The sequence below is a fragment of the Abramis brama genome, assembly GCF_963993115.1.
Source record: "Abramis brama genome assembly, chromosome: 21".
Lineage (NCBI taxonomy): Eukaryota > Metazoa > Chordata > Actinopteri > Cypriniformes > Leuciscidae > Abramis > Abramis brama.
This window is the reverse complement of record NC_139983.1, coordinates 13,802,649-13,819,397: the sequence shown is the minus strand read 5'-3', so window position 1 is coordinate 13,819,397 and position 16,749 is coordinate 13,802,649. Positions and strand designations below refer to the sequence as shown.

The window sequence follows — 16,749 nt, the reverse complement described above, 5'->3', positions numbered from 1 at the left end:
CTTTTGCCATATTTCTAACATGCAGTCAAACGTGACACTCGACAAACCTAGCCAGTTCAGATATTTCATGTGTTCTAGCTCAAGCACACCTGGTGCAACTAATGAAGCCCTTGATTAGTTGCATCAGGTGTGCTTGAGACAACACCCTGTTTTGCAGATTTGTGCTGTTGTGAGGGATTCTATTCAGGGGGTTGAATAATTTTGAGACTGCAGAAGTCATTAAAAGTTGCTTTTTCTGTCGAATTCGGGGAAACCACTTGACACATTTGTTGTGTTGAGCCATTTCACTTACTTTTGTTTGATTTGTTCATTGCAAATAGCTGAAAGTCTGTACATTTTGCTAATAAACCTGATTTGAAATGGGGGTTGAATAATTTTGATTACAACTGTGTATATATATATATATATATACATACATATACACACACACACATATATTATATGAACACAGACTTTTAAGTTAGATGCAATTAATCGATTTGACAGCAGTGATATACAGTAATGCACTCTAATAATGTAAATGGGCTTCTGCTAGTGTAGTTTAATAACCTAAAAGTACACGTTTACCATGTAGCAAAATGTGGGTGACCTCTTTTCAAGCAAATAACAGGATAACATTTTTCAGACATGAGCTGTCAACTACAGGCACTTAAGAGAAAAGTACAAGGCACCTGCCTCCAAATCACTGTAGTTTTGACAGAGGTGATGAAACACTGGTGTTGCACCGGTACTGCACCAGTACTTCAAAGCATTTCAGTTCTTTAAAGACCAGAAAACAGTCAAACAAGATCAGAGTAAGAGTTTGTATATCTGTACTAGCATATGAAAGCAGGCAATTTCCCCTGCTAGAAAATGAAATGTTTTCACATTTGTCCAAACTTGGCTTTCTGTGAAAGATTTCCGACAAGCGTCCCGTTTTGTGTTATAGGGAGACATTAATAACAGAGCCAGCGTTACATGGTGCTATTTTGGGGCGAGCGTTTGGAGAGCTGGTGCTGTGGGAATCGCGGTGGAGTCGTGGACCAGGAGAGAGCGGATCAGGGAACCCGCAAGTCTCGACAAACGTCACCGTCAATGCCAAAGTGCAAATTTACAAACATGAAAGCGTGAATATTTTCTCAAAATATTTTTGTAAATTTGTTTTATACCTCATTTCATTCTACTGTATTTTTGTATGTGACTTTTTGTTATAAAAAAACCCTAACAAATAATAATTAAAAAAAATACCCTCAGAGTTTAGTTGAGTAATTTGTATGTTAATAAAAACACTAAAGCAGTATTTTTGGGGGAAAAGTAAAAAAATATAATTCCTTTGAACAACCAAAGTGGTCTTTCACCAATCTTAATTTTTTTAACCTTTTTATCTTTTGTAAGATGTGATATTTATAACAATAAAATGTGACTGACAACTTTAATATGCCTGCTTGCATTATTTTTTGGCTCTGCAGTGATTATTTTCTTGAATACAGTATATGCACAGTTGGAGGTATAAAGTTGAATTTCTCTCTCCAGGGGTAAAACAAACAGAGTCTGGCCATAAAACTTTGCTGCGTTGCATTAAGGTTTATTATGCAACAAAAAAAAATAGTCCAGCTTTTTATTGTAGCCCATGTAAAATTTCATAAGTGCATTTTTTTTTTAATTACAGGGGAAAGCAAATGCATAATAATAATTAAAAAAAAAAAAGAAAAAAAAAAAAGAAATCCAGTTTGGCATTCCCACAAAAATGCCTTGATTTCAAACAAAATATCTGTGGTGTGGTTAATGAAAACAAAGCTTGTGTCGTGAAGAAGGTCTCTGCAGCAAGGTCCTGGCAGGACGTTTTTATCTGCCCACCTTTCCGAGGCGGTGATCTGTCTTGGGGTCAGCGATGATGGCCTGAACCGCCACGATAGCCTCGTTGATCTTTGTTTGTAAATCTCTGAGCTCCTCGATGTGAAGCAAGCGAAGAATTCTGGCCGCTTCGTTCAGAGACGCATCTGGAACGATCAAACATTCTTTGTGCTTACAATTCCTCCAAAAGTCAACAGCATATGAAATTAAATGCAGAATGTGCGTGCAAACCTACCTCCGGTATCAAATCCTAAAAGATGCTTGTCAAGAGCGACTGGTAAACCCTACGAAAGAACAAATAAGCAAATGTTTTGAAACACAAACAACCTTTCATTAAGATTTTTTTAAAGAAATTATTACTTTTATTCAGCAAGGATGCATTAAATAGCTCAAAAGTGAGAGTAAAGACATTTATAATGATACAAAAGATTTCCATTTCAAATAAATTGTTCTTTTGAACTTTCAATTTATCAAAGAATCCTATAAAATAAAATGAATCAGTTTCCACAAAAATATTAAGCAGCACAACTGTTTTCAAAATTGATGATAATAAGAAATGTTTGTTGAACATCAAATCATCATATTAGAATGATTTCTGAAGGATCATGTGACACTGAAGACTGGAGTAATGATGCTGAAAAGTCAGCTTTGCATCTCAGGAATAAATTACACTTTAAGATATATTAAAAACATGTATTTGAAATTGTGATTATTTCACAATATAACAGTTTTACTGTATTTTTTAATCAAATAAATGCAGCCATGGAAACCATAAGAGATTTCTTTCGAACGACATGAAACAATATTCCCGACTGGCCGTTTTCATTTCAGAAGAACATTGAATGCTCACCTCTTTTGCTTGACTGGCCTTTGCAATGGCGTCAGGGTTCAGGCGTTCCTGAATCAGGATCCTAATGGCCTGTGATGACAAACAAACAGAATAACTTGAGTTTAATTGCACTGGATTCAAACAAATGTTTCATACCGTCATCAAAACGAACCATACTTACTTTAAGCATTACCAAATAGTCATCATGCCGCTGAATTTTGAGAAGATTAGCGAGAGCCGAGACACCAGCCTTAAAATCTGGATTATTAACTAAAGAGAGAAATCGCATTTAATATCAGTCCAACATATAATTTTTCCAATGCAAAACTTGTTTGACTTGGTTTAATTACTGATGACAAGAAAACATGATCTCTGGAAACAATGTTACCATAAAAATGCTTGATTTGTGATTAGTGGAATGAAACTACTCAGACCAAGACTATAAAAAGAAAAAAAAAAACAACAGCAGAGCCCAATATTTTCCATTCAGTGAACCCTGTCCTCCCGGTGTGTCATTATTCAGTTGACATCTGGAGGTTTCCTCCAGCTGTGGGTCACTGGCTCGGTTCAGCCCACTCATTGTGGGTTGTGGAGAGAGGTGGGTGTGTAATCGGTTTGTTCAGACATGCTTGGAAAGCCACTTTAGCGATTGAGTTGGTTTCTTTAATCAGCCTCCTCCGTCTCATAACAACAGGACTGGAGACTGGAAAGACGTTTGGGGGAGGGAATACTCACTGTCCAGATTAATTAATGGGTCAGCAGACTTTTGAGCATCATTGGCCTCTGTCGCAGGTTTGCAGTTGCGATATTTCTCGACTGTGGGATGTAAAATAACATAAGTGGTTAGTTCGATGGAAACCAGAGGTTTCAAGTTGGCAAAATAATTTGATGGCATTTCTAGGAACATCTTGCTCTAAACATAAATGGAATCAAGATTGTGCAATCGAATGTGTGGGACAGCTGCAAGCTTTACATTTTATTAAAAAACTTTGCAAATGCTGCCATCTAGTGGTTTGAGATTGAACATTATTGCTAAACAGCTTTCATTTGGTCTCACCAATAAAAGGACAAAAATAAGTATGTTACAACTAGTGATATACCAATATACAGTAGTCAACATTTGAAGTGGATCAAAAAAGTTCATCAAAGTTGTCCTAAGACAAGAAAGGGTATTGTTCCAAATTCATGTATAACTTTGATGAAAGGTTTTGATCCACTTCAAATGTTGACTACTGTATACGCATGGACGTTAAGTGCCTAATAATTGGCCATTTTGTGTTTACTTGGCAAATTAAAGGCACAGTGTGTAAGTTTCACGCTAGTTGTCGCTTATACAAAACAATAACAAAGGTGTAGCTTGATGACGCAGTGAATGAGCGTGGAATCACGGCAGATGTCGACTGGACTCAGGCAGAAATCATGTTCATGGATGAGGTAATGTATTAAAGTTTTATTAATTACTGTGGTATGAAGCAGGGCGGGACGAGAGCCTGGGACTTTTTACTTTGTCGTTTTTATTTTGCTTATATGCCACATTTCACTCTGTGGCTGTATGAGACACTTGTTGACGCACACTGCAGTAAAGTCAATCGATATTAGAATATCATTCATCAATTAATAAAAGCTGGATGACTTGTGCTGCTAAATGGCATGTAATTCATTTGAAAACACTGTATGGTGAAGGAAATGCTGTATTACTGTTACTACAAATGAAGCTCTCTCTGATTATGCCATGTTAGCCATTTGACAATATAGTGTTGTCTGATTTACTTTTTAGGGTACAAACATGTTACTCGCGGTAAATCAAGAAAACATAAGATTCAAACAATAAGACTGTGTTGAGCTATATAACAATGGTTCGTTTTCCATGGATAAATGCATCAAAACAGTTGCTCACCTGTTTAATAAAACACATATTAAAGTGTCTTGGTGTTCCAATGGTTTCTACGGAAATCAAGGGTTTTGTGGATATGAAGTCATTGACCGGTGACGCATCAAACGTTACATTGTACACTACTTTTTTAATAATTATTATATGTCTATGCAGCAACATGTAGTCCACAACAAATTTCCTTTCGAGGACAAAGTATACTACTACTACACTGGTTAAAATATACTTCTCTGGATTTAAACATCGTTGGAAACATTTGGGAGAGTGTAATTACACAAGTCAACAAAATACAGAACATTTTTCTAGTGGTTTTTGGATATTTTAATCCAAAAATCTGACACATTGTGCTTTTAACATAAGTTTAGACCTTCTTCACTGTGACATGGATAAACTGTTTTTTGAAAGTAAATAATGCACAAGTATTCCTCTTATTTTCTTTTGTATAAACTACCATTCAAAAATTTGGGGTTAGTAATTTGAAAGAAATCTCTTATGTTCATCAATACGTCATTTATATATATATATATATATATATATATATATAACTCCAGTCTTCAGGGTCACATGATCCTTCAGAAATCATTCTAATATGCTGATTTGATGCTCAATAAACATTATTTATTATCATCAATGTTGAAAAGAGTTGCATAATATTTTTGTGGAAAACAGTAAAACTTTTATCAGGATTTTTGACGGAATAGAAAGTTCAAAAGAAAAGCATTTATTTGAAATAGTAACTTTTGTAACATTATAAAGGTCTTTATTGGCACTTTTGATCAATTAAATAAATCAATGCTGAATTTGTATTTAATTTTTATTTATTACTACTTTAAAAACAACAACTTTTGAGTAGTAGTGGATATAGTTTATATCAGCCAAACTGCTCTCCAAATATTGATTGGCCTTAAAAAATAAAATAAAACTATATTTGTCGACCACTGGTTTTAATCTCAAACAAATAATCATACCATTGTCTCCATATTCAAAACGAACAGCAAGACCCAGTAGCCAGTCAACGCTCTCTGGTCTTTCCTGAACACTGAATGGACAGTTCACATCTTGAAGGTACTACAAACATACAACACCAATTAATACATAATATTCATAATAATAACGATATAAATTACTTTAGGCCTACATATACATATGAAAATAAATCTGTTGATATATATTAGTTTCACCTTTTCAAAATATTTAGGCCAGTCTGAGCTGGGAATATTCCTGAGATTTCCCCGGTCTTCAATTTTGTAGTGTCTGATTTTTTGATCTTCCAGCCAAACTATGAAATTTCTGAATTCCGTTTCATCTGGGTGAAGTAAAGAGCACACACAATATTAATAATACAATTAACATATAGATAAAACCTAGTTGGAAACGATAAATTCTCTTTATTAAACTCTGTTGGTATTCTCACTTGGAGAATTAGGAGCATGAGGTGGCAACACGTCTTTCATTTCTGACAGATTCCTACCTTTACAGTCAAATCCAGTTGGGTTGTGATACTCTAAGGCTGAAAGCTTCCTACGAAACATCCCTCTCACTTGTTAAAACTATTTAAAGAAGTTAATAGATGTATGATTTTGCTAAGGAAGGCACAACCTGCTACAGCCTTCAAATGGCACTGGAACACCGGAAGTAAAATAACCCATATTCTCTGTTTTCAAAATAAAGGTTTGTATTGAGGCGATGTTGATTAATTATTATTTTCTGTACAACCACCAGATTTTATCTTTAATCTTTATCATCATCATCTTCTTCTTCTTCTTAATTTGACGGCACATTTCTCCTGAAATATAATTTTGATATCAGTAAAATTCCAATTAAATTAAGATGCATAAACTTTCCTAAACTGGTTCTATTCTGCTGGTGATTCATTTATAAAAAATATCTATAATGCATAATGTAAATTAATATGCATATAACTGAGCGAATGAGAAGCGTTTGTTTTGTGGTGTTAATTGAGAATGTGTACCTGCATACACAGATTTTCTTCCTAGATACAAGATTAATTATTGCTAAATAACACACAGCAGTGTTTGACAACATTCTATATGGATAGTATTCTATATGGATAGTCTACTTTTATGCAATGAAAATAAATTCATAATATTCATATTCATATTTTTTCACATTTTTATATTTAATACTGATCCCTTTATACGTTTTTTCATATATAAATAAAGTGTAATGTTGAGTCAAGTTACTTCTTGGTTTAAAAAAATCTTTAAGTATCTTTACGTGACATTTAAATTATTAATTGTATTATTGTCTTCTCATACATTTTCCCCATATTTCCTCTCCACATTTTGTAATTTGACAATCATTGTGTATTGCAAAAAAGTGATAGCGTGACAACAATGATAAAATTATTTTTTTTTTAAAACAATAGACTTTTTGTCTCTCAGTTATGACTTTTTTCTCGTAATTCTGACTTTATTTCTTAGAATTGTGAGTTCATATCTCGCAATTCTGACTTTATAACACGCAACTGGTGGCTTTAGTTGTATCACGCGATGACTTTATAATTCACAATTGCAAGTTTATACAAAGCAAATCTGAGAAAACGTCAGAATTGTAAGATGTAAACTCGCAATTGCGAGAAGATTGCGTGGTTATGATGCAATCGTTAGCCTCTTTTTACAAAAACTGCTTCTACGGGGCCATAACGTAAGATACAAGGTAATGGAGCCTTTTATGCATTTTCATGTTTCTTTAGAGATAAATAATGGACAAATGGAGTCTTTAAATGCCTCAGATGTAAAGTTATTAGCTGTCAAAGTGACGCCAAAATGAATGGGAGTCAATGGAATGCTAACAGCAGGTGGGGGTCTGCTAATCAATGGCGGCGCCCGGGGAAGCTTCAGTTTTTTCGGAAACATTGCCCCCTTGGTCGCGCACATCCGCCATGTTTTGTAGTATTCTGAACAATTTTTAACTTGTGTTTGTAGTTCTGAACTGGATCCTCCTTCAAAGCACAATGGATTGTGGGTACTTGGTATTGAGAAACGCCTAATGTAGGCGCTTGTCTTCTTGTGACAAACAGCCACATGTTGAGAAGCAAGAACACGATCTGCTGTATGTCATCCATACCGTACCATACCGTTCTGTACCGTACCGTACCGCACCGCTCAGTGGAAACGAGCCGTTAGCTGTTATAGGCTGCGTTCCAGTCCACTTTTAGACACGCACTTGCAAACTTCCCTAAGCACTTCCCCTTGGGGGAATCCCTGCCGCCATTTTGAAGTGCATTCCACTTCATGAAGTGGACGAGGGAAGTTTATATGGACAGACTCTCGCTCCCTCGATTTTGACCGTGGGAGCAAGTCTACTTCATAGGCCATATGTACACTTCAGGCACCTATATGTCCCACAATGCAGTACGATTGTGACGTCACCACAGATCTCCTCTAATCACCACCACAACAAACAACTGTGATATATTAATTATAATCTTTTTAATTTAAAATAACCCAAACACACCTATATACATTTGGATGCTGCATTAAACAAATTCTTAAAGGGGAAAAAAATAATAATAATAAATCAACTCCATAGCTGATTCCAAGTGATCAAGGGCTTAGGACATTCCAATTCAGCCCATTGCAGTTTCCGCCATAGTGGGCATTCGTGCAATGTACGTACATCCGAGTGAACGAGACGGAGGATTGTTAGCAAGTGAAGGGCATGACAATTTTAGACACTAACTCGGGAAATGCACTTCCCCCCAGGGAATCCCCGTCGCCATTTTTAAGTGTGTTCCACTTTGTGAATTGGGTGAGGGAATTATATGGACATACCCTCGTCCCCTTGATTTTGACCGAGGGAGCGAGTCTAATCCGATGTACACTTTCAGCTCTATATCCCACAATCCCACAAATAAATCGTGCACACAATTTACTTCTTTTTTCTTGCATGTCATGTGTGGGGCTCGGCAGCATAGTGTGTAATATATTAATTATTTTGAGATTTAATTGTATAATACTTGTAGCTACCTTATGTTCACAGTCAAAGTTTATAGGCTACTATGGATTTTTTTTTTCATTCATGTAATTTAATTATTTTCCCAACAGCCCATATAGCCTACCTATAGGATTTTATATATTTTCTCCAACAACTTATATGCACATAGAACGGTGCATAAAACAAATTGATAGGTAAAAAGGGATTTAAATAATAAATCAGCTCAATAGTGAATTGCAAGTGATCAAGGGCTTAGTGCGTTCCATTTAAACCTTATTTACGAGTTCCGCCAGTAGTGGGCACTCGTGCAACGTAAGCAATGACGCACATCCGAGTGAGCGGGACGGAGGGAAGTTAAGGGCATGAACAATTGGAGTGGAATGCAGCCTGAATGCAGCCAGTGAGCACGGATCCACACTCCGAAAATCCACCGGATATAGTAGAGCATCCGGGGACTTCTGGCATACTCTTATCAACATATGCTTTGGGACACACTTATTTGAATCTCACATACTTAGGATGAAAAGTATGGATATTGAGACGCAGGGATCGTTTATTCTATCCTGATCAAGCGTCAACCTTCCGGTCTCTCTTGAATCCAACACGGAAGTGACTTAAACTGCAATTCATCGACTGGCCGCTAGAGGCAGGCTCCGAAAGGGAGTCCATCCCTAGACCACCCATGTTAAAATGCCCAACTTTACAGCAGAAAAGAATATGTTTAAAGCCTGGTACAAAAAGTGGTTTTGGTCTATATAGCTAATTTTGCCCTTCATGACAACTGTGAGGAGGCTGAATTTTTATAACTCATCCGTTTAAATTATATAAGCCTTAAAGTTCTGCATAAATAAGGCGGGCAACTTGAGTGACAGGTGGATTGCCGCTGATTTCACTACTGCTGTCTTTTAGACGTCACGTCACTTCAGCACTTGGCATCTCTGCCGTTTGTACTTTTCTCGGGATTATTTCAAACATTTTCAAATAATATGGCTTGCTCTGCGATTAATTGTACTAGCAGATCGTCCAAGAAGTCAAAGGTCCATTTTTTCCGGTGAGTGAAATTCTAATAATAAATTATATACTAAAATATGTATAATAAATTGTATTTATTAATTTATTTAAAACTTTACTACACTCCAGAATCCGACAGACTGTGATTAGATGCAGGCTGAAACCATAGACTGAATAAAACAGTCTGAAACGTTGGCATATAATTTAGCCAAATGTTACGCCTGCATTTCATAAATAGCGTAACATTTAACGTTACTAACACACTATTGGAAGTATTTGTTTTAATTGTTGACATGTCCTCAAAAATATGTGTAGGAAATATGCCTAAGTACTCAAGAATAGACAGTGCAGCGGAACAGAATGAGGACTGTGATGTCCACCACCCTTTCAGATAAAATATTTATTATGACATTTTTGACACTGTAGTAATTAAAGTTGTATTGTTTGCATGTAAAGTAGCCTGTGAAGGATTTGTCTGTGTAAAGTTTTCCTCTAGGTGATTCAGACTATTTTAGGCTGGACCAGTGGGTGCTCAAAATTAGACGACAGAATTGGACCCCTAGCAAGGACTCTCGTCTGTGCAGTGAACACTTCGAGAGTCATCACTTCACCACTGACTCCAGGGTACAGAGACCTTGTTTCATACATTAAAAAAAGTCAAGCAACTTATTGGTTGAAATTGGTGAAGTATTGACCATCATTCATACATTTACATTACATCACTAAGTATTTGATTAGGTGAAATTAGTGACACACTAGTAGTGAAGTTTAGATTTTAGCAATCAAGCAACATTACCACTTTTTGCCAACCTTTACATTTCAGTGCATTCAATGCAAATAACCTATCACAGAGTGAGAATTGCTATAAAAAAAAAATTCTCTGAAATTCATGTTGGAAAAATGATTCTCCAAGTGAGACCGCAGAACACAGCATGATTCGAAGTGACAGTTATTGAGAAAAGTTACATATTCTTTTAAGCAATAATAATTTTAATGTGTAATCTGTACTAGTGATAGACCGATTAATGAAACATAAACACATACAGTTCATCTCTGTTATTAATAACAGCCATTAACTGCAATAATGTCATATTTTTATGTTTCTTGTCATTTTTATTAGGGAAGGACATGCCTGAAGGACACTGCTGTGCCTACCATTTTCAACTACTACAAGGGGGAAGAGCAAAAGCCAAAAAGAAGACGCTCGGTAAGTATTAATGAGGTAGTAAGTGGCATCCCTATTTCTGCTGTAAATAGTAATGAGGATGTTGCATATGTAGACAATGGGAGTAGTGCCAACAGCCTAGCTGCCAATCAGAGCAATGTCATGATGGAAGACACATCTGAACTGGCCTTTGTTGCTCAAGTCATCATGTATGATGACATTGCTCTGACAGTGAATGTGTGTGAGCTCTCTGAGTGATCACTGGTACAATGTTTCAGAATCTTCCCGAAAACACTTAAAAGGAAAGCTTATAAAGCTATGTGTAGCTCGCCAAAAGCTGAGATTGAAAAGGCAACAGACAAGGAGACCAAAGGCAAGAGTTTCTTCATTGAAAGGTGTAATCAAAGTGCTTCAGAAGACACTTATAATTTCAACTGAATGTGCCTCTCTTCTTGAAATTCTGGATGATGTTCCCTGAGAAATCTTTCAGAGAATCCAAAAGAAGAAAAAGTCAGTGTTTTCTGAAAACTTGAAGCAATTCGCAAGTTCAACTCTCAAAAGCCCTATGACTATGTGAGAGAGAAGAGAAGTTTCTCTTGACTTTGCCTCATCCTCAGACCATATGAAAATGGTAAAGTAGCATCTCTAAAGAAACTGGATTTACTGTTGCTTCATTCACAGCTTTAAAATGTCATTTTGCGGAGCAGAAGAAAGTCGGAAAAGACACAGTTTGCTCATTGATGATGGATGAAATGTACATTCATAATCAAACTGAGTTTGGCGGGGGACCAAATTCATGGCTATGTTGACATCAGTGATGGTGAGACAGAAAATGGTGTGGCAACACGAGCACTGGTCTTCATGGTTGTTGCAATTGCTTACTTTCTTATCAATAGCATGACAGGAACAGAGAGAGCCAAGCATCATCCGAGAGAGCCTTGTTAGGCTTCATGCAATCGGAGTTAGGGTTGTCTTCTTGATGTGTGATGGACCCTCCCAAAACTTAGCAATGATCAGGGAGCTTGGTGCAAACTTGGGCATCATGGACATGAGACCTTTCTCCATCCTGGGGATCACACACAAAAATCCATGTGCACTTGCTTTATTGCTTAATGTATGGCAGCTTTATAACAAAATAAAACACTTAGTTCCTTTATAATAATACATTTAATATTATAAATGGAATTGTTAAATGATTGCTATTATTGCACATGAATAAATGATTCGCATTTGGAAGAGTTTATGCTCTTTTGGGCTTGCGTTTCCCCTCCCGGACACCAGGGTGCAGCAGAACACATTGAGCTTGTTGGGAAGCAGCAGGAGCTCGAATCGCGTTGTTGCTTTGGCGAAAGGCTTTGTACGTACAATACTACAGCGAAGACGTTTAAAACATCAAGAGAACGCATGAAAGCCCCTGTTTGACCGCTGATCTTTATCTCTTCGTAAGTATTTAATTAAACGCTCACAACTCTTTCAAATTTAAAGCATCATTTCCTCTCTGTTCCCTCTCATATGTAGCGTGCTAGCACGCATGCGAATGCATAACGCAGGTCTGCGAGTACGATGCTGATGATCAATAGTTTTAAGCTCAGATTTTATAGTAAACCATTAATAAGCGCTTCTGTGCACATGAGATCGCTGTTATTAAATATATTGCGTTGCATTATTAACATGGCGAGAAATGCAGTGCATGCAGGGGGGGTCTGCAGCAGCAGGCATCTCTCAATGAATACCTCAAAAGTCGTTAGCTTGTGTGGATCGGGTTCCAGTGCAATGCTGGTGACACGTGTATTGAAATACATGTGAATATGCACCGATAAGGTTCATTATAGTTTATTTTCAGGTGTGTATGTGTTCTAGATGCAGACCTGCGCCTTCAGCACTCTATGACGTCACGCGCATTCTCAGCCAGGGAACCGGAAATACGTAATTGGTTGGTTTAGCTCTGGCCCCTCTCATTGAAGAATTTTGCCCCCCAAACTTTTTTTGCCTCTGCTTCTATACGGATTCGTATGTGTAATTCCAATTAATCACTATTTATCTGCTAAAGTATTTAGAATTAAAGATCGAGGAAATATCGATATCAGTGTCAAAAAGGTCCTTCCTACTACGCTGTTCATGTCTCTATCATATGGATAAAAGTTTTAAAAATACTAATGAAATGGTAATAGCGACAGATTTTTCTTCCTAAATGTGTCTTACATCTGAGTGTAATGGATTATTGAAAATGAAAAAGTGTCCCACCCTCTTTTTCAGCGGCCTTCTTGGTTCCAGAAGTATTTTTTCCATTCGTTTTTCCCATAGGGATTCTTTAAAATAGTCTTTTTTTTTAAAAGGCCACTATTTTAGGGTACAGCCATTTGTAGTGGAGTCCGAAACCATAGTGGACGTTATCAAGTGCGCTCATTCAATCCCACAATGCACCGCAATAACGAGTGTACAACCAGTGTACTCTCAATGGCTAGAGAATACCCATAATGCACTGTGACGGTCACATCACAGGGTCTCGCCAGAAGATGGTGTCCGTAGCTGAATCATCCATCCATCCATTTTCCAAACCGCTGGTCCAATGTTGCTACAGCGTAATATCATACAGGTATAAATTCATTACTACTGGAGTGGTCAGTTTTCTAAGTTTCAAAAGATTATTAAACCGCAAGCACAAACTATGCAAAAGCTGCAGCCCTTCCTGCACAGTCAGTGTCTGAATTCACTCACTTGTTTTCATCCACTGCTTCCAGTGGACTATATTAGTGGAGTGATGTAGGGAATTGTGAATACGGGTATAGGGGGTGATTTTGAAAACAGCTGCTTTGCTATGCTAAATATTGACTAGTATGAAAGCAATCTGGTCGAATGCGTTTTTGACTGCCTCTGGAAGTGGTTGAAAGAAGACAAGCTCAAAACGTTTTAGACCCCATTTATATCTGTGTTATTTAGCGTCGTCCACTTATGACCAAGTGTTAATACCAGGTGTAAACATTGGCAAAATTGTCATTTCAAGTATTTTGTGGACATTTTCCTGTGGTACGACCAAAAGTTAACAGAAAAATAATTTTTAATTGTCCCTGAATTCATTTATAGCGTAATGTAAGAAAACCTATGCAATATTGGCGCTAATTATGAAGTCCTGCAGAGTGACACAATCTATTTTTAAACTGGCGATTTGTTGGGGATCTTTCAATAACAGAGTAGGGTAAGTTTCACCCTTTATTAAAATAAAGATGTCAAAGTTTGTGAATATTGTGGCACCATTTGGCACCTGATATTTTACTCTTTGAATCTTTCCAAAACACTTTTTTTTTATCTTACCTACCCCAAACTTTTAAACAGTAGTGTACTTTTGCAGTGCCACAGTGGGTCAGCTCAAATCTCACATAAATGGACATAAATTTAATCAGAATTTATGAGGTAAATGAGGGAAAGCGTTGAAGATGACAAAGCTATAATTTCTTAGCCAGAGGAAAAAGAAAGACGGAAAAGCATTCGTTTAATTGAGGGATGGAATGGAACAGTTAAATGAATAGTATGTGAATTAATGTGCTTGCAAACTCACTTTTTACGTGTTTGTTGCCAGCTCTAATTTTGTTTTGCTATTTATTTGTGCACATTTAGATGCCTTTATTGAAATACATGGAAGTTTAACATAAATGCAGGTGCTGCATTTTACAGTTAAATGTATAAAACAACCAAAAACTGTTTCAGTTCACATTTTAATGTTCTTAACGTTTAATTCTGTACAAACGTGTCTATTTTATTTCATTGTATGTTTTTAAAAATTCTATTTATTTCCTATTTAGCCTCAATCAACTTCTGAATTAACTTTCATTTTGCTTTTGTTTTCATTCATTAAATTAATTTTCATTCTTTAATTATTGCTGTTGATTTTTAAACTTGACACGTCTTTTTTCCCTCTCTTTATTATGCCAGTGTTACTATTCTATATGGAATGTTTTGTAAAGAAATTTGACTTGTAAGAGAATTAAAGAGTCTGCGTTTTTCTGCATGATAATCTCAATTTCATGCTGCAGTCACAATGAAAAAAGTTCATGTTGTATGTCAACTGCCCTTTTCTGTCTTAAATTACATTTGCTTTATCCAATATGTCCATACCAAAGCTAAAAGTTTCACTCTTTCTGTCTTTTGAACTCCAGCAAATCAGCACTCTGCCAGCGGATCTGGGCCAGATGGACCAGTCATCAGGTACGAAACCAAACACCTCAATTTTACCATAGTTTTACTTTTAACTTCACTTTCTGCAATTGGTCATTTTTTGTTAGTTTCGTCTCTCATGCTGATATATTAAACCTTATTTGTCTTTTCTATCTCCTTTAGAGCTTGAGATTAAAGCTTCTGCTGATCAGGGTGAGAGCAGCAGTGGTCTGCCAGTGGAGGATGAGCTTGATGGACTGCCAGTCTTTGGAACAGATGAAGATGATTGGGAAATAGACAGTAGCTTCGCTCAGAAGGCTTTCTCTCAGATGGATGGGAACAGCAATGATAAAAATGAAAGTCAAGATGGACTGCCAACTAGTGGTGCTGAAGCAGGTGAGTTTGAACATTTTGAATCATTTACTAAGCAAGATTTCATATGCTAAATAGTTTCTGCAGTGATATCGGGTCTCATTTACTAAGCATGCATATGCACAAATTTGTGCATGAAATCTGGGTTCAAACAAATGATTCACCAATAACCAAAATGTTCGGGTTGTCAGCATGTTTTATGCAAATGACTAACCTTGAGCATGCGGTCGCTCATTTAGAAGACTCCAAATTCATGTGTGCGGAATTTTTTGGTGAGAATTTCACTTGTGCGTACAAATACGAAGTAATCTTTAAATACGAAGCAATTATTAGTGAATGAGACGCATTGTTTTTAATATATTTATGCAGTAAATCATCATTTAGTTGTCAAATGAACTAGTTCTTTAATGTGGGTGAATTATAAATCAGAATGTAGGATAGTTGAACTATTCTGGACTAATTGGGCTCCTCTCTGACTACAGAAGAGAATAGCTCCTCTACCAATGGAACCTCAGAAATGGATGTGGAGAGAGCGAAGGTTTCTGAAGGCACCCCTGTCACCCCCTCATCAGATACCATTATAGGTAAAAGATAATGAAATTATGCTTTATACAATATACTTCAGTAATTCTGATGCCTCTCCCAGAGTAATTTACTCTGGTATAAGTACACTGGTTTTATGATGAGCTGGATGCCTTAAGAAAAATTATGGAGCTGCATATATGTAAAAATGCTACTTTTGTCCTCCTGTGTCAGATATCCAAGACGTACAGTCTGAGCTTAGGATTGAGTCATCGCGAAGTGATGCCAACGTAAGTTTGGGTGAAAAACAGTGACAGATATTGGGTGTTAATAGAAACATGTGCTCTGGGGCCACTTTTTTAGTTATACACTCACCTAAAGGATTATTAGGAACACCATACTAATACTGTGTTTGACCCCGCCTTCAGAACTGCCTTAATTCTACGTGGCATTGATTCAGCAAGGTGCTGAAAGCATTCTTTAGAAATGTTGGCCCATATTGATAGGATAGCATCTTGCAGTTGATGGAGATTTGTGGGATGCACATCCAGGGCACGAAGCTCCTGTTCCACCACATCCCAAAGATGCTCTATTGGGTTGAGATCTGGTGACTGTGGGGGTCATTTTAGTACAGTGAACTCATTGTCATGTTCAAGAAACCAATTTGAAATGATTCGAGCTTTGTGACATGGTGCATTATCCTGCTGGAAGTAGCCATCAGAGGATGGGTACATGGTGGTCATAAAGGGATGGACATGGTCAGAAACAATGCTCAGGTAGGCCGTGGCATTTAAACGATGCCCATTTGGCACTAAGGGGCCTAAAGTGTGCCAAGAAAACATCCCCCACACCATTACACCACCACCACCAGCCTGCACAGTGGTAACAAGGCATGATGGATCCATGTTCTCATTCTGTTTACGCCAAATTCTGACTCTACCATCTGAATGTCTCAACAGAAATCGAGACTCATCAGACCAGGCAACATTTTTCCAGTCTTCAACTGTCCAATTT

General features: G+C 37.0%; 3 protein-coding genes across 5 annotated transcripts in view; 2 read left to right on the top strand and 1 right to left on the bottom strand.

Moving 5' to 3' along the window:
• nid2a (nidogen 2a (osteonidogen)) overlaps positions 1-1,415 on the top strand; it is a 41,521-nt gene extending 40,106 nt beyond the window's left edge. For both annotated transcript variants that reach the window (XM_084097812.1, XM_084097811.1), the window contains one exon: positions 929-1,415. The gene's annotated coding sequence lies outside the window, so the exon portion shown is untranslated. The remainder of the gene's footprint in view (positions 1-928) is intronic.
• rtraf (RNA transcription, translation and transport factor) lies at positions 1,286-6,201 on the bottom strand. The gene is made up of 8 exons (XM_084097815.1): positions 6,025-6,201; positions 5,735-5,859; positions 5,522-5,621; positions 3,398-3,478; positions 2,844-2,932; positions 2,684-2,752; positions 2,069-2,117; positions 1,286-1,979 (listed from the first exon to the last, which is right to left on the bottom strand). Exons 1-8 carry the CDS (start codon positions 6,083-6,085, stop codon positions 1,825-1,827), a joined length of 729 nt encoding a protein of 242 aa, XP_083953941.1. The 5' UTR covers positions 6,086-6,201; the 3' UTR covers positions 1,286-1,824.
• Positions 6,202-8,837: 2,636 nt separating this feature from the next.
• LOC311072378 (zinc finger MYM-type protein 4) overlaps positions 8,838-16,749 on the top strand; it is a 35,477-nt gene continuing 27,565 nt past the window's right edge. The window contains exons 1-7 of one of the 2 annotated variants that reach the window (XM_084097351.1): positions 8,838-9,564; positions 10,010-10,148; positions 10,645-10,731; positions 14,844-14,892; positions 15,025-15,237; positions 15,696-15,797; positions 15,970-16,025. In XM_084097351.1, the coding sequence (XP_083953477.1) occupies positions 9,500-9,564; positions 10,010-10,148; positions 10,645-10,731; positions 14,844-14,892; positions 15,025-15,237; positions 15,696-15,797; positions 15,970-16,025 (711 nt within the window). In that variant the 5' untranslated portion in view covers positions 8,838-9,499. Of the gene's footprint in view, positions 9,565-10,009; positions 10,149-10,644; positions 10,732-11,975; positions 12,132-14,843; positions 14,893-15,024; positions 15,238-15,695; positions 15,798-15,969; positions 16,026-16,749 lie in introns of those variants that run through there. The other variant, XM_084097352.1, reaches the window with a different exon arrangement.